Source organism: Hyla sarda, chromosome 6 (genome assembly GCF_029499605.1).
Source record: "Hyla sarda isolate aHylSar1 chromosome 6, aHylSar1.hap1, whole genome shotgun sequence".
Classification (NCBI taxonomy): domain Eukaryota; kingdom Metazoa; phylum Chordata; class Amphibia; order Anura; family Hylidae; genus Hyla; species Hyla sarda.
The window spans coordinates 14,471,578-14,489,664 of NC_079194.1; the positions used below are offsets into that span (position 1 = coordinate 14,471,578).

Here is an 18,087-nt window from a genome sequence, read left to right on the forward strand (position 1 = left end):
ATGCAGCCGGACATCATTTTTCAAAATGTATATGGGTTGAAATTTGTACACACGTTTTGGATACAGTTTAGTCAGGTTTTGAGGAATCAGTTTTTCATCAAAAACCAGATACGGGAACTGTATTGCAAAAACGTAGTGTGAATGCAGCCTTACTCCATGATAAACTGACTAGAGATGAGCAAACTTACAGTAAATTCGATTCGTCACGAACTTCTCGGCTCGGCAGTTGATGACTTTTCCTGCATAAATTAGTTCAGCTTTCCGGTGCTCCGGTGGGCTGGAAAAGGTGGATACAGTCCTAGAAGACTCTTTCCTAGGACTGTATCCACCTTTTCCAGCCCACCGGAGCACCGCAAAGCTGAACTAATTTATGCAGGAAAAGTCATCAACTGCCGAGCCGAGAAGTTCGTGACGAATCGAATTTACTGTAAAACTGACAACTGGGCGTTACCGTGCTCCTCCTCAAGGGGGTGCGTCCTGCTTATAGACTAGTGCTGTCAGCTCTGGCTGGGCAGTGACCATATGTAGGGACACACCTCCAACTGGTCACACCCACATGTCAATTTATACACAAATTTCCAAGTGGAGTAACAGAGGAACGGGCCGAAGATGAGATCGAAAGAAAGAAAAAAAAAAAAAGGCTTTAAATTTGGGCTGCACAATTTGGGGAAAATGTGCGATTGCGATGGAGGTATAAAAGACGAGAGTCCATCGAGTTCAACCTAAAACCCTACTGTGTTGATCCAGAGGAAGGCGAAAAACCCCCATGAGGCTGATTCCAATTGTCCCATGACAGAGAAAAAATTCCTTTCCGACCCCCAAATATGGCGTCAGAATAAATCCCTGAATCAGCGTTCTGTCCCCTTAAATCTGGTATCCATGTTATTACTCTCTAGAGCAGTGGTCTTCAACCTGCGGACCTCCAGATGTTGCAAAACTACAACTCACAGCATGCCCGGACAGCCGTTGGCTGTCCGGGCATGCTGGGAGTTGTAGTTTTGCAACATCTGGAGGTCCGCAGGTTGAAGACCAATGTTCTAGAAAAACGTCCGGACCCCCCCCCCCCCCTTGAACTTGTTGTTTATTGAGTCAGACATCACAACGTCATGTTTGGAGAGTTCCATAGTCTCACTGCTCTTAGGCTGCGTCCACACAGCCATCTAGACTAGAGATGAGCGAACTTACAGTAAATTCGATTCGTCACGAACTTCTCGGCTCGGCAGTTGATGATTTATCCTGCATAAATTAATTCAGCTTTCCGATGCTCCCGTGGGCTGGAAAAGGTGGATACAGTCCTAGGAAAGAGTCTCCTAGGACTGTATCCACCTTTTCCAGTCCACCGGAGCCCCGCAAAGCTGAACTAATTTATGCAGGAAAAGTCATCAACTGCCGAGCCGAGAAGTTGGTGACGAATCAAATTTACTGTAAGTTCGCTCATCTCTAATCTAGACCCGTCCGGTTCTTCTCCAGTCAAAAATAAAAATGCACTTAAAAAAAAAAAACGGAAAAAAAAAAAAAAAAAAGAACAATAACGGATGCAAACAGATGTTTTCCGTTTGTATGTGTAAGGCCGGGTTCACACCACGTTTTGTTAAATACGGTTCCCGTATACGGCTGGGAGGAGGGGTGGGCGGGGCTTAATCGCGGCGCCCGCAATCAGCCGTATTCGGGAACCGTAGTTAATGTATGTCTATGAGCCGACCGGAGTTCATTCATAGACATGCATTAAATACGGTTCCCTTATACGGCTGAGTGCGGGCGCCGCGATTAAGCCCCGCCCACCCCTCCTCCCAGCCGTATACGGGAACCGTATTTAACAAAACGTGGTGTGAACCCAGCCTTATTGTTCAGTTAATAAACCTAAAAAATTCTTGTTCTGAGCATGCTCAGAAGTAAAAACGGATGAAAATAAACGGAGGCAAAGGGGTGACATTAAAGGTGGGGATAAGATGTCTGATCGCGGGGGGTCCCGCCACTGGGGACCCCCGCTATCTAGCATGCAGCACCCACCTGTAGGCACTGCAGGAAGCGCTTAAGGCTCCAAGTCTTATGCCTCCCGACCACAGGGACGGAGTATCGTGACGTCACGCCCCGCCCCCTCAATGCAAGTCTGTGGGAGGGGGCGTGACCCATAGAGTTGCATTGAGGGGGCGGGGCATGACATCACACGGAAGCGGCGTCGTGACGTCACGATACTCCGTCCTCGAGGTCGGGAGGCATAAGACTTGGAGCCTCCAGCGCTTCCTGCAGTGCTTACAGGTGGGTGCTGCATGCTAGATTGCGGGGGTCCCCAGCGGCGGGACCCCCGTGATCAGACATTTTATCCCCAATCTTTTGGAAATTGAACATTATAGAGGAGAATCTACTATGCAAGGGTTTAACATTTGCACCTGTACCCAAATTTGACAAATTTGCCTGGATTAAATACCGTATTTTTCGCCCTATAAGACGCACCGGCGTATAAGACGCACCCAATTTATAGGTGCAAAATCTAAAAAAATAAAGATTTTGAACTCAATAGTGGTCTTCAACCTGCGGACCTCCAGATGTTGCAAAACTACAGCTCCCAGCATGCCCGGACAGCCGTTGGCTGTCCGGGCATGCTGGGAGTTGTAGTTTTGCAACATCTGGAGGTCCGCAGATTGAAGACCACTGCATAGGAGGTAATACTCACGTGTCCTCACCGCTCCGGACCCGTCACCGCTGCCCTGGATGTCGCTCCATCGCTGTCGCCGTGTCCCCGTCGTTCCGGAACGTCTCTGCTGCCGGTCGGGTATCCTCGCTCTCCGTCGCCGCCATCACGTCGTTACGCACGCCGACGCACGTACGCAACGACGTGATGACGAGGAAGGAGAACGCCGGCCATACAGGGGATCCCTGAACGGAGAAGACACCGAGGAGGCAGGTAAGGTCCCTCCCGGTGTCCTGTAAGCACTAACCCGACTATTCAGTCGGGCTGTTCAGGACCGCCGCGGTGAAATCGCGACGGTCCCGAACAGCGCGACTGAACAGCCGGGTTAGTGTCACTTTGGCTTCAGACGCGGCGGTCAGCTTTGATCACCGCGTCTGAAGGGTTAATACAGGGCATCACCGCGATCGGTGATGTCCTGTATTAGCCGCGGGTCCCGGCCGTTGATGGCCGCAGGGACCGCCGCGATTGGGGAAGAAAAAGTGCGTCTTATACGGCGAAAAATACGGTATATCAACCTTTTTGCCAGAAAGATAGCGCTTCACAAATGGCGCATCCAACATGACCAAGAAGCCTCCTACAGGGGGAGGAAACAGTACGCCACAATTTACATCAGGGAGGGACACCCAATCCAATTTACAGCCCCATGTACAGATCTTAAAGGGGTACTCAACTGGTGCCAGAAAGTTAAACAGATTTGTAAATTACTTCTATTAAAAAAATCTTTACCCTTCCAGTACTTTTTAGCGGCTGTATGATACAGAAGAAATTCTTTTTTTTTTTTTTTATTTCTTTTTTGTCTTGTCCACATTGCTCTCTGTTGACACCTATGTCCGTGTCAGGAACTGTCCAGAGCAGCATAGGTTTGCAATGGGGATTTTCTCCTGCTCTGGACAGTTCTTGACACGGACAGTGGTGTCAGCAGAGAGCACCGTGGTCAGACAGGAAAAAAATTCAAAAAGAAAAGAATTTCCTCTGTAGTATACAGCTGCTAAAAAGTACTGGAAGGGTAAAGATTTTTTAATAGAATTCATTTACAAATCTGTTTAACTTTCTGGCATCAGTTGATTTACAAAAAAAAAAATGTACCCCTTTAAACCAAGGTCACAAATGACCTTGTCTGGAGCCGACAGCTTGTGATGTCATAGCCACGCCCCCTCATGACGTCCCACCCCCACAATGCAAGTCTATGGGAGGGGGCGATGCCCCCTCCCATAGACTTGCATTGAGGGGGTGGGGCGTGACATCATGAGGGGGCGGGGCTATGACGTCACGAGCTCCCACTGCCGGCTCCAGCGTTCGGAACAGTTTGTTCCAAATGCTCAGCAGCGGAGTACCCCTTTAATAAAAGTTACGTTTTAGGGGTTGGAATTAAAGGAGTAGTCCAGTGGTGAACCCAGTGGTGAACAACTTATCCCCTATCCTAAGGATAGGGGATAAGTTTGAGATCGCGGGGGCCCAACCGCTGGGGCCCCCTGTGATCTCCTGTACGGGGCCCCAACAGCCCGCGGGAAGGGGGCGTGTCGACCTCCGCACGAAGCGGCGGCCAACACGCCCCCTCAATACAACTCTATGACAGAGCTGGAGCGCTGCCTTCGGCAATCTCCGGCTCTGCCATAGAGCTGTATTGAGGGGGCGTGTCGGCCGCCGCTTCGTGCGGGGGTCGACACCCGCTATCTGGGCCGAGAGCCGGGGCCCCGTACAGAGAGATCAAAGGGGGCCGCAGCGGTCGGATCCCCCGCGATCTCAAACTTATCACCTATCCTTAGGATAGGGGATAAGTTTTTCACCACTGGACTACCCCTTTAAACGAAGATATTAGTGACCCTGGTATTTACAGGGCCAGTGGTTCATTGATTATTAACCCATTCTAGGGGTTGGTTTTGCACATGATATGAACAAAATGCGGAGTGTTTCTTTAAAGGGGTACTCCGGTGAAAAACGTATTAGTTACTTATTAGCTGCTGAATACTACAGTGGAAATTCTTTTCTTTTTGAAACACAGAGCTCTCTGCTGACATCATGAGCACAGTGCTCTCTGCTGACATCTCTGTCCATTTTATGAACTGTCCAGAGCAGCATATATTTTCTATGGGGATTTCCTTTTACCCTGGACAGTTCCTAAAATGGACAGAGATGTCAGCAGAGAGCACTGTGCTCATGATATCAGCAGAGAGCTCTGTGTTTCAAACGGAAAAGAATTTCCTCTGTAGTATTCAGCAGCTAATAAGTACAGGAAGGATTAAAGGAGTACTAAACTGGGAAACATTTTTTTTTTTTTAAATCAACTGGTGCCAGAAAGTTAAACAGATTTGTAAATTACTTCTATTAAAAAATCTTAATCCTTTCAGTACTTATGAGCTTCTGAAGTTAAGGTTGTTATTTTCTGTCTAAGTGCTCTCTGATGACACCTGTCTCGGGAACCGCCCAGTTTAGAAGAGGTTTGCTATGGGGATTTGCTTCTAAACTGGGCGTTTCCGGAGACAGGTGTCATCAGAGAGCACTTAGACAGAAAAGAACAACCTTAACTTCAGAAGCTCATAAGTACTGAAAGGATTAAGATTTTTTAATAGAAGTAATTTACAAATCTGTTTAACTTTCTGGCACCAGTTGATTAAAAAAATAAAAAATAAAGTTTTTCACTGGAGTACCCCTTTAACCAAATATGGACTATTGAGAGGTAAGGGAATGCTAGATATTATTTGCAGCTGCAGGCACTTTAGGCTCCAGGACAATTTCTTTGCCTTTTAACGTAACGCGTAGAGCAGAAGCGGTGACCCTGCCGGCCTTGTGGCGAGAAGATGTGAAGATTTTTATGGTAATTCCTTGAAATATTAATGGTGTTATTTTCGCTCCTTTTCCAGTAGAACATATTAATCTGTGGCGGTCGGGTCGCACGTCGCCGTCTCCTTCACACGACAGGACAGGACAATATGATTTTCCACTTTATAAGCAAACAAAGCGGTAAACACAATGAATGTGCGAGGAGATGGCGGCTCCGCGTCCTCACGCCGTGCGCTGGGTTTATTGCCTTCGGGAATTCGACGATTTCCCACATTACATATAATAATTCAGTTAGGATTCCTGTGGCCGCTAATAGACTGGTGTAAGATCCCCGAGCGCTCGCCGCCCGCCGCCATCTCCTCGCCCCAGGACCACATAAAAGCCTCCGATCCCTAGAAGAAGCCGGGTAAATTATCTGAGCAAAAAAAAGTGAGTTTCCCCGGTCAGGATTGTTAATGGCGGCTCCAAAAGCGGCAAAAAAAAAAATTAGACAAAGCCGAAGAGGCGGAAGAAAATTACAGATGCGGCAGATTAAAGGCGCAAATCAATACGGCGCCTGCTCCTGTCCGGGCCTTGTCTTTATACAGAACCATCCTCTATTATACAATCCCATCTCCAATGCCTGCGACTCCTAATCAATACTGAAGTTAATTGAGCACAAGCTCATCAGTGAGTAACCCTTACCATGCTGAACACAACTATAGCCGGAGGTAATTGAAAGACGTTCATACATCTTCTATATCCGAGGGCAGAAGCTTATTCCTCTCATTCTCCCCACACACACATGCATGCTTAATTTAACTAAGTATACTTCTGCTCTAAATGAGAGAGGGGTAAGCTGCTGCCAGACTCCTCTTCCCCCTGATCCCAATCAGACCCTTTGCCGCTGAGTTCCTTCTCAATCAGATCCCTCTGACCCCTCCCACTCCACCAGATCCGTGACCCCTCCCTCTCTACCAGGCTCCTCCCTCTCCATTAGACCCTTCTGACCACTCCCACTCCACCAGATCCCTGACCCCTCCCACTTTACCAGGCTCCTCCCTTTCCATCAGACCCTTCTGACCCCTCCCACTCCACCAGATACCTGACCCCTCCCTCTCTACCAGGCTCCTCCCTCTCCATTAGACCCTTCTGACCACTCCCACTCCACCAGATCCCTGACCCCTCCCTCTCTACCAGGCTCCTCCCTTTCCATCAGACCCTTCTGACCCCTCCCACTCCACCAGATACCTGACCCCTCCCTCTCTACCAGGCTCCTCCCTCTCCATTAGACCCTTCTGACCACTCCCACTCCACCAGATCCCTGACCCCTCCCTCTCTACCAGGCTCCTCCCTCTCCATCAGACCCTTCTGACCCCTCCCACTCCAACCAGACCTCTCTGTCATACTTCCTCTTCACCAGATCCCTCTGTCCCCCTCCCTCTCCACCAGATCCCTGACCCCTCCCTCTTTACCAGGCTCCTCCTTCTCCATTAGACCCTTCTGACCACTCCCACTCCACCAGATTCCTGACCCCTCCCTCTTTACCAGGCTCCTCCCTCTCCATCAGACCCTTCTGACCCCTCCCACTCCAACCAGACCTCTCTGTAATACTTCCTCTCCACCAGACCCCTCTGACAACCACAGAAATCACAAATCTATGCTGAATTTCTGAACATAGCCTAATTGTTACAGATCCATATTTGGGTCTGGCTACTGTATTTAACATTCAGGTCTATGAGAACCGGATGTTATTAAAAAAAAAAATCAAAAACTCAAAGTCTGTCGTTATCAGTTATTGTCATGTTTTTTTTTTACATCCGTTTTTTGTACTGAGTATTCTCAGTACAGCTTTACAAAAAAGGGTTAAAAACCTGATTTAAAAAAACGGATGTATCAGTTTTTTAAGAAAAAAAAACATTAAAAATAAAGGATGATGGTCATCAGTTATCATCAGTTATTACCAGTTATTGCATCCGGTTTTTGTTTTTTTTCATCCGTTATCGTAAAATAACGGCAGTAAAAAAGCAGGATGATACTTGTAGTGTGAAAGGGGCCTTAATGTTTTTCATTTGTGTGACCTCCAATATACAAACAACTATTTTAGTGCTTTGTACCTTTACATACTGGGGGTTGTAGTGCTGTGTGTCCCTTTCCATATTAGATTTACATACTGGGGGTTGTAGTGCTTTGTCACTTTGCATATTGAAGTCTGTACTACAGATTCTAATATGCAAAGAGATAAAGCACAACAACCCCCAGTATGCAAAGGGACAAAGCACTACAACTCCCAGTATGTAGAGATACAATACATTACAAGCTCATAACCTCCAGCACAGAAGACAAAAAGGCTTGTAATGCATTGTATCTCTACATACTGGGGGTTGTAGTGCTTTGTCCCTTCGCATACTGGGAGTTGTAGTGCTTTGGCCCTTTGCATACTGGGAGTTATAGTGCATTGTTGCACTGCATAGTGGAGGTTGTAGTACAAAGTAGTGAATAACATTTTAAAAAGTTTTAATGAAAGTGAATAAGCCCATCTCCCAATAAAAAAATTAAATTCCCCTCTTTTCCTACCGTATTTAAAAAAAATAATAATAAAAAATTTAATAAAAAAAGGGTAAAAAAAAATGTAAATAAAACATATTTGGTATCACCGGGTGCGTAAATGTCTGGTTCTTGAAAACATTATGTTAATGATCCCATACAGTGAATGAAGTAAACAGTAAAAAAAAAATCTAAGTCCAAAAATATGAATTTTTATCAGAAAAAAAAACTATTAAAAGTATTTAAAAAAAAATACATCAGAACTAGAATGGTACCAATAAAAACTACAGATCACGGCGCAAAAAAATAGAAGCCTCATACATCCCCGTATACAGAAAAAATAAAAAGTTATATAAAAATTATATTTAAAAAAGTGGGGGGGCAATGCATTTTCGATTTCGGTTTTCGGCCAAGCACAACCTAAATTTTGGACCAAAATTTCCCTTTCAGTGCATTCCTAAAAAATCTAATAATATATATATGCCTTGTATACATGAGCAATAAGGAATTAAAAAATAAAAACTTCCAGGCCCAGAAACTATGTTTGGTACGACACCAGCTGTGAATTTTTCTAAAACAGCGCCACCCCAGTCTGTTGGTTGTATCTGGTATTACAGCTTAGCTGTGCTGCAGTGAACTGGAATGACCTGCAATACCGCATGCAACCTGGGGAGTAAGAAAATGCAATTCCCCAACCAGCGTGCCTCCAGCTGTTGCAAAACTACAACTCCCAGCATGCCCGGACAGCCGAAGGAAACGATACTGGTTAGGAAATGCTCACAATGTATATACATCTGATAGAAGAGCATTAGAAATATATACAGCATGTGACTCCTAACCTGTATAATGCTGAGGTCACCAAAAGGAGTCTAAGGCTATGTTCAGATGATGGACTACAACTCCCAGCATGCCCTGACAGTCTTTTATGCCGGTTGCTGTAGTTTTGCCCCACGTTGAGAGCAGTCATTTTAAAGGGGTACTCCACTCGAAAACATTTTTTTAAATCAACTTGTGGCAGAAAGAAACAGATTTGTAAATTACTTCTATTAAAAAATCTTAATCCTTCCAGTACTTATCAGCTGTATACTACCGACCACAGTGCTCTCTGCTGACACCTCTGTCCATATCAGGAACTGTCCAGAGCAGGAGAGGTTTTCTGTGGGGATTTGCTCCTACTCCGGACATTTCCTGACATGGACAGAGGTGGCAGCAAAGAGCACTGTGGTCAGACAGAAAGGAAATTCAAAAAAGAAAAGAACTTCCTGTGGATCATAAAGCAGCTGATAAGTACTGGAAGGATTTAGATTTTTTTTAATAGAAGTAATTTACAAATCTGTTTAACTTTCTGGCACCAGTTGATTAAATTTTTTATTTTTTTGTGGAGTACCACTTTAACAGAGAGAATCAAAAGGATACAAACGAACAGAGAAACCAAGGATACAAACTGATACAATATATACTAAATATACAGATCTTATCCACAAAGGATACAAACTGATACAATATATACTAAATATACAGATCTTATCCACAAAGGATACAAACTGATACAATGTACACTATATAATACAGATCTTATCCACAAAGGATACAAACTGATACAATATATACTAAATATACAGATCTTATCCACAAAGGATACAAACTGATACAATGTACACTAAATATACAGATCTTATCCACAAAGGATACAAACTGATACAATATATACTAAATATACACAGATCTTATCCACAAAGGATACAAACTGATACAATGTATACTAAATATACAGATCTTATCCACAAAGGATACAAACTGATACAATATATACTAAATATACAGATCTTATCCACAAAGGATACAAACTGATACAATGTACACTAAATATACAGATCTTATCCACAAAGGATACAAACTGATACAATATATACTAAATATACAGATCTTATCCACAAAGGATACAAACTGATACAGTGTACACTAAATATACAGATCTTATCCACAAAGGATACAAACTGATACAATATATACTAAATATACAGATCTTATCCACAAAGGATACAAACTGATACAATGTATACTAAATATACAGATCTTATCCACAAAGAATACAAACTGATACAATGTACACTAAATAGGGATGTCCCGTACTAGGATTGGCACAGATACCAGACATTTCCACTAGTACTTGTACTCATGCAAATGTCCCCGATACCAGCAGATTGTGCGGACAGTACGCCATGAGTGTCGAGAGAGACAGTTTCCCCCAAAAGGTCCCCTCCATAAAAAATAAAATAAAATCCCTCTCCGATTCTCTACGCCCCTGTGCTGAGGTCTCTCCATTTGCTCCGGTATCCGGAGTGGTGCAGGACCTGCTGTGTGATGAAATGACGTCATTTTCTGGCTGGGATGAGAAGGTCCTGCACCACCACCAGAGCAGAGGATGTGGAGGCCTCAGCGCAGGAGAAGAGGGAAGGGGAGTGGGATGTTTTAAATTTATTTATTTTTTTGGAAGAGACTTATTGGGGGAAACTACTTAATGGGGGTATCAACTTAAAGAAGGTTCCCTACCTATTTGACTACCTAACTACTGGGAGCTTCTACCTTATAGGGGGGAGCTCCCTACCTGCCCATCTTTTGGGGAAATCTACCTAATAGGAGGTTCCCTACCTGTCTACATATCTGCTTAGGGAATTCTACATATTAGGGGGGATTCTATACCCAATTACTGGGGGCTTCTACCTAATAGGGGAATTCCCTACTCACCTATCTTCTGGGGGCTTCTATCTAAAGGGGGAAGAATCCCTACCTAACTACTAGGGGCTGCTACCCAATACCCTACCTACCTACAAGGAGGAGGAAGGGGGATTCCCTAATGAAGGATTCTACCTAACAGGGTTGGGGATTCCCTACCTATTTCTGGTGGCTTCTCCCTAATTGGGAGGCTTCCCTAACTAAATGAGGCTGATACCTGAAAGGGGAGATACCCTTCCCAACTACTGGGGAGGGGGGGGGGGGGGTTCTACCTAATAGGAGGGATTCCCTCCCTACTGATGGCTTCTACCTAATGGGGACTGGGGATTCCCTACCTAACTACCTACTGGGGGCTTCCACCTAATTGGGGGGGGGGGGGGGGGGTTGTTCTTTACTAACCACACAGAGGACATATCTTTATTATTAGAGTCAGTGAGGGCCTCATGCTAGACTTTCACATAAGGCTTCACAGTCCAGTAATTGGTTTTGGTGAGTTAAAAAAAAATTATAAAAATAAAAAAAAATAAGTATTGGCACTCACACTCTATATTAAAAAATAAATACAAAAAATAAAACAAAAATAAAAAAGTATTGGTACTCACACTATATTGAAAAAATAAATAAAAACAAAATAAAAAATAAATAAAAAAAAGTATTGGTACTCACACTCTATTAAAAAATAAATAAACAAATACAAAAAATAAAAATAAAAAAGTATTGGTACTTACACTATATTGAAAAAATAAAATAAATACAAAAAATAAAAAATAATAAAAAAAGTATTGGTACTCACACTATATTGAAAAAATAAATACAAAAAATAAAAAAAAAATAAAAAAAAAGGATTGGTACTCACACTATTAAAAAATAATAAAAAAAATAATAAAAAAAAAGTATTGGTACTCACACTCTATATAAAAAATAAAAAAAAAGTTAAACAAAAACAAAAAATTTAAAAAGTATTGGCGCACACACTATTTTAAAAATAAATAAATAAAAATAAAAAAAAGGGAATCAGAACACCCCTAAAACTAAATAAACAGCAGATTTCATCCACATAAAGAATCTAAGGATACAAAAGGGACACAGCGTATACTAAATATACAGCAGATCTCACAGACATTTCTGTCGCTGTCCTAGTCATCGGAATGGCGCCTAAAATAACCCTGTTAACATATTTATGTGCTGCAAAAAGTTCAGCAACAAAATCTGCTTTGTGTGAATTCACCCAAAGAGTTTGTAACCATAAAAGCAAACAAGATGCGTATAAATCAAATAAAAAGAATAAAAAGAATAAATAAATAAAAACATTTCAGTGGAAGATTCTATTTCAGAGTTTCCCAACCAGGGCACCTCCAGCTGTTGCAAAACTACAACTCCCAGCATGCCCGGACAGCCATTGGCTGTCCGGGCATGCTGGGAGTTGTAGTTTTGCAACAGCTGGAGGCGCCCTGGCTGGGAAATACTCGTCTATTCACTGACAGACACTTTGCATACAGCATCGAGGACAATATTTGCACATTGCGCGTTTACATTACGTTTTTAATGTACATTTCGCATATATTTGCATCGATCTCTAAAAATCGTAGAAAACTATTTTCATAGTTGCTACAAGTGACGCATTTCAGCGCATTTAAACGTATTCTCCGGACGGACAGCAAAAGCGACATGTGAACAAGAGCCGAAATATCCTGCAGAGATCAGAAGGTAAAATCCTGAAGAATTCACGTTACAAACATTTCTTTATTTCTTTTATCCCACATGCAGAAACTTTACTAACAAATCTGCAGACGCAATGAATTCTGCTCCGACCAATCAGGACCTCTGAACATCATCACATGACTGGCCCCTCTAATTCTCCAATTACTGCTAGAAAGTAAAAGAATCCTTTCCCAGCATAAACCATCACATCAAACTGCAACAACTTCTTATTAATCTGAATTTACCCAAAATTAGTTGTACAAAGCAAAATAGTGTTCTCTGTCATCAGCCCCTCCTCCAGTGTTCTCTGTTATCAGCCCCTCCTCCAGTGTTCTCTGTTATCAGCCTCTCCTCCAGTGTTCTCTGTTATCAGCCTCTCCTCCAGTGTTCTCTGTTATCAGCCTCTCCTCCAGTGTTCTCTGTTATCAGCCTCTCCTCCAGTGTTCTCTGTTATCAGCCTCTCCTCCAGTGTTCTCTGTTATCAGCCTCTCCTCCCGTGTTCTCTGTTATCAGCCTCTCCTCCAGTGTTCTCTGTTATCAGCCTCTCCTCCAGTGTTCTCTGTTATCAGCCCCTCCTCCAGTGTTCTCTGTTATCAGCCTCTCCTCCAGTGTTCTCTGTTATCAGCCCCTCCTCCAGTGTTCTCTGTTATCAGCCCCTCCTCCAGTGTTCTCTGTTATCAGCCTCTCCTCCAGTGTTCTCTGTTATCAGCCCCTCCTCCAGTGTTCTCTGTTATCAGCCCCTCCTCCAGTGTTCTCTGTTATCAGCCCCTCCTCCAGTGTTCTCTGTTATCAGCCTCTCCTCCAGTGTTCTCTGTTATCAGCCTCTCCTCCTGTGTTCTCTGTTATCAGCCTCTCCTCCAGTGTTCTCTGTTATCAGCCCCTCTTCCAGTGTTCTCTGTTATCAGCCCCTCCTCCAGTGTTCTCTGTTATCAGCCCCTCCTCCAGTGTTCTCTGTTATCAGCCTCTCCTCCAGTGTTCTCTGTTATCAGCCTCTCCTCCAGTGTTCTCTGTTATCAGCCTCTCCTCCAGTGTTCTCTGTTATCAGCCTCTCCTCCAGTGTTCTCTGTTATCAGCCTCTCCTCCAGTGTTCTCTGTTATCAGCCTCTCCTCCAGTGTTCTCTGTTATCAGCCCCTCCTCCAGTGTTCTCTGTTATCAGCCTCTCCTCCTGTGTTCTCTGTTATCAGCCCCTCCTCCAGTGTTCTCTGTTATCAGCCTCTCCTCCAGTGTTCTCTGTTATCAGCCTCTCCTCCAGTGTTCTCTGTTATCAGCCTCTCCTCCAGTGTTCTCTGTTATCAGCCCCTCCTCCAGTGTTCTCTGTTATCAGCCCCTCCTCCTGTGTTCTCTGTTATCAGCCTCTCCTCCAGTGTTCTCTGTTATCAGCCTCTCCTCCAGTGTTCTCTGTTATCAGCCTCTCCTCCAGTGTTCTCTGTTATCAGCCTCTCCTCCAGTGTTCTCTGTTATCAGCCTCTCCTCCAGTGTTCTCTGTTATCAGCCCCTCCTCCTGTGTTCTCTGTTATCAGCCCCTCCTCCTGTGTTCTCTGTTATCAGCCTCTCCTCCAGTGTTCTCTGTTATCAGCCTCTCCTCCAGTGTTCTCTGTTATCAGCCTCTCCTCCAGTGTTCTCTGTTATCAGCCTCTCCTCCAGTGTTCTCTGTTATCAGCCTCTCCTCCAGTGTTCTCTGTTATCAGCCCCTCCTCCAGTGTTCTCTGTTATCAGCCCCTCCTCCTGTGTTCTCTGTTATCAGCCTCTCCTCCAGTGTTCTCTGTTATCAGCCTCTCCTCCAGTGTTCTCTGTTATCAGCCTCTCCTCCAGTGTTCTCTGTTATCAGCCTCTCCTCCAGTGTTCTCTGTTATCAGCCTCTCCTCCAGTGTTCTCTGTTATCAGCCCCTCCTCCAGTGTTCTCTGTTATCAGCCTCTCCTCCAGTGTTCTCTGTTATCAGCCTCTCCTCCTGTGTTCTCTGTTATCAGCCCCTCCTCCTGTGTTCTCTGTTATCAGCCTCTCCTCCTGTGTTCTGTTATCAGCCTCTCCTCCAGTGTTCTCTGTTATCAGCCTCTCCTCCAGTGTTCTCTGTTATCAGCCCCTCCTCCAGTGTTCTCTGTTATCAGCCCCTCCTCCTGTGTTCTCTGTTATCAGCCCCTCCTCCAGTGTTCTCTGTTATCAGCCTCTCCTCCTGTGTTCTCTGTTATCAGCCCCTCCTCCAGTGTTCTCTGTTATCAGCCCCTCCTCCAGTGTTCTCTGTTATCAGCCTCTCCTCCAGTGTTCTCTGTTATCAGCCCCTCCTCCAGTGTTCTCTGTTATCAGCCTCTTCTCCAGTGTTCTCTGTTATCAGCCCCTTCTCCTGTGTTCTCTGTTATCAGCCTCTTCTCCAGTGTTCTCTGTTATCAGCCCCTTCTCCTGTGTTCTCTGTTATCAGCCCCTCCTCCAGTGTTCTCTGTTATCAGCCCCTCCTTCAGTGTTCTCTGTTATCAGCCCCTCCTCCAGTGTTCTCTGTTATCAGCCTCTTCTCCAGTGTTCTCTGTTATCAGCCCCTCCTTCAGTGTTCTCTGTTATCAGCCTCTTCTCCAGTGTTCTCTGTTATCAGCCTCTCCTCCAGTGCTCTCTGTTATCAGCCCCTCCTCCAGTGTTCTCTGTTATCAGCCTCTCCTCCAGTGTTCTCTGTTATCAGCCCCTTCTCCTGTGTTCTCTGTTATCAGCCTCTCCTCCAGTGTTCTCTGTTATCAGCCCCTCCTCCTGTGTTCTCTGTTATCAGCCCTCCTCCTGTGTTCTCTGTTATCAGCCCCTTCTCCTGTGTTCTCTGTTATCAGCCCCTTCTCCAGTGTTCTCTGTTATCAGCCTCTCCTCCAGTGTTCTCTGTTATCAGCCTCTCCTCCAGTGTTCTCTGTTATCAGCCTCTCCTCCAGTGTTCTCTGTTATCAGCCCCTCCTCCAGTGTTCTCTGTTATCAGCCCCTCCTCCTGTGTTCTCTGTTATCAGCCCCTCCTCCAGTGTTCTCTGTTATCAGCCCCTCCTCCTGTGTTCTCTGTTATCAGCCCCTCCTCCTGTGTTCTCTGTTATCAGCCCCTCCTCCAGTGTTCTCTGTTATCAGCCCCTCCTCCAGTGTTCTCTGTTATCAGCCCCTCCTCCTGTGTTCTCTGTTATCAGCCCCTCCTCCAGTGTTCTCTGTTATCAGCCCCTCCTCCTGTGTTCTCTGTTATCAGCCCCTCCTCCAGTGTTCTCTGTTATCAGCCTCTCCTCCTGTGTTCTCTGTTATCAGCCTCTCCTCCAGTGTTCTCTGTTATCAGCCTCTCCTCCAGTGTTCTCTGTTATCAGCCTCTCCTCCAGTGTTCTCTGTTATCAGCCCCTCCTCCAGTGTTCTCTGTTATCAGCGTCTCCTCGAGTGTTCTCTGTTATCAGCCTCTCCTCCAGTGTTCTCTGTTATCAGCCTCTCCTCCAGTGTTCTCTGTTATCAGCCTCTCCTCCAGTGTTCTCTGTTATCAGCCTCTCCTCCAGTGTTCTCTGTTATCAGCCTCTCCTCCAGTGTTCTCTGTTATCAGCCCCTCCTCCAGTGTTCTCTGTTATCAGCCTCTCCTCCAGTGTTCTCTGTTATCAGCCCCTCCTCCAGTGTTCTCTGTTATCAGCCCCTCCTCCAGTGTTCTCTGTTATCAGCCTCTCCTCCAGTGTTCTCTGTTATCAGCCTCTCCTCCAGTGTTCTCTGTTATCAGCCCCTCCTCCAGTGTTCTCTGTTATCAGCCTCTCCTCCAGTGTTCTCTGTTATCAGCCCCTCCTCCAGTGTTCTCTGTTATCAGCCCCTCCTCCAGTGTTCTCTGTTATCAGCGTCTCCTCGAGTGTTCTCTGTTATCAGCCTCTCCTCCAGTGTTCTCTGTTATCAGCCTCTCCTCCAGTGTTCTCTGTTATCAGCCTCTCCTCCAGTGTTCTCTGTTATCAGCCCCTCCTCCAGTGTTCTCTGTTATCAGCCCCTCCTCCTGTGTTCTCTGTTATCAGCCTCTCCTCCTGTGTTCTGTTATCAGCCTCTCCTCCAGTGTTCTCTGTTATCAGCCTCTCCTCCTGTGTTCTCTGTTATCAGCCCCTCCTCCAGTGTTCTCTGTTATCAGCCTCTCCTCCTGTGTTCTCTGTTATCAGCCCCTCCTCCAGTGTTCTCTGTTATCAGCCTCTCCTCCAGTGTTCTCTGTTATCAGCCCCTCCTCCTGTGTTCTCTGTTATCAGCCTCTCCTCCAGTGTTCTCTGTTATCAGCCTCTCCTCCTGTGTTCTCTGTTATCAGCCCCTCCTCCAGTGTTCTCTGTTATCAGCCTCTCCTCCTGTGTTCTCTGTTATCAGCCCCTCCTCCAGTGTTCTCTGTTATCAGCCCCTCCTCCTGTGTTCTCTGTTATCAGCCCCTCCTCCAGTGTTCTCTGTTATCAGCCCCTCCTCCTGTGTTCTCTGTTATCAGCCCCTCCTCCAGTGTTCTCTGTTATCAGCCCCTCCTCCTGTGTTCTCTGTTATCAGCCTCTCCTCCAGTGTTCTCTGTTATCAGCCTCTCCTCCAGTGTTCTCTGTTATCAGCCTCTCCTCCAGTGTTCTCTGTTATCAGCCCCTCCTCCAGTGTTCTCTGTTATCAGCCTCTTCTCCAGTGTTCTCCCCCTCCTCTGAGGCCCCCGGTATCCCCCTCCTCTGAGGCCCCCGGTATCCCCCTCCTCTGAGGCCCCGGTATCCCCCTCCTCTGAGGCCCCGGTATCCCCCTCCTCTGAGGCCCCGGTATCCCCCTCCTCTCAGTCCCCGGTATCCCCCTCCTCTCAGTCCCCGGTATCCCCCTCCTCTCAGGCCCCGGTATCCCCCCCTCCTCTCAGGCCCCGGTATCCCCCCCTCCTCTCAGGCCCCGGTATCCCCCCCTCCTCTCAGGCCCCGGTATCCCCCCCTCCTCTCAGTCCCCGGTTTCCCCCTCCTCTCAGTCCCCGGTTTCCCCCTCCTCTCAGTCCCCGGTTTCCCCCTCCTCTCAGTCCCCGGTTTCCCTCTCCTCTCAGCCCCGGTGGGTGTTGGGTGCCGGCTGTGCTCGGTGCCGTCTGGGATGACACCGCCGTCCTCCGCAGCCTCATCCCCCTCCTCCCCTCCCCTCTTACCGAGCTTTCCCCGGGAATCCTCCAGCTTCTGGATCTGGTTCTCCAGGAAGAGCATCGCGATCCCGAAGGTCAGCACCGCCAGCAGCTGCAACTTGGGCGGCATCATAATCCTTAGGAGACCCATCAACCCAATCTATGGCGACATAACGTGGGCATCGGCGGGGACCAGGCAAGAGGCGCTGCCCCCTCGGGGTGGAGGGAGAGACAGCCGATCCGCGGGGGAGGAGGAGGGCTCCGCGCGGGCTGCGGCTCCAGCGTGAACCGCTCAGTGTGTACACCGCCTCTCCGCCACCACCGATCCTCCAGCTCCAGCCGCCGCAGCTCAAGCAGCAGCAGCAGCATCAACGCCGGCCCATTGCGTCTTACGTCACGTCGCCACGCCTCCCTCTGCGCGTGACGTATACGATCCCTATCTCCGTTGTGACTTGTTGCTAAGCAACCGCACTGCCAAAAATCTTTTTTTTCCCTTTCGCTTTCCTATTGGCTGACGCTTTTCTCCCATTGAGTGGATGCCTCGTATACTCAAAGGACCCCCTACAAATAGGTGTCTAGGTTAG

The 18,087-nt window shown here is 46.5% G+C and overlaps 1 protein-coding gene across 1 annotated transcript in view; it reads right to left on the reverse strand.

Annotated features, from left to right (window-relative positions):
- HS2ST1 (heparan sulfate 2-O-sulfotransferase 1) overlaps positions 1–18,055 on the reverse strand; it is a 161,641-nt gene extending 143,586 nt beyond the window's left edge. Inside the window, exon 1 of the mRNA XM_056523212.1 lies at positions 17,531–18,055. Coding sequence (XP_056379187.1) covers positions 17,531–17,654 — 124 coding nt within the window. The 5' untranslated portion in view covers positions 17,655–18,055. The remainder of the gene's footprint in view (positions 1–17,530) is intronic.
- Positions 18,056–18,087: the final 32 nt, after the last annotated feature.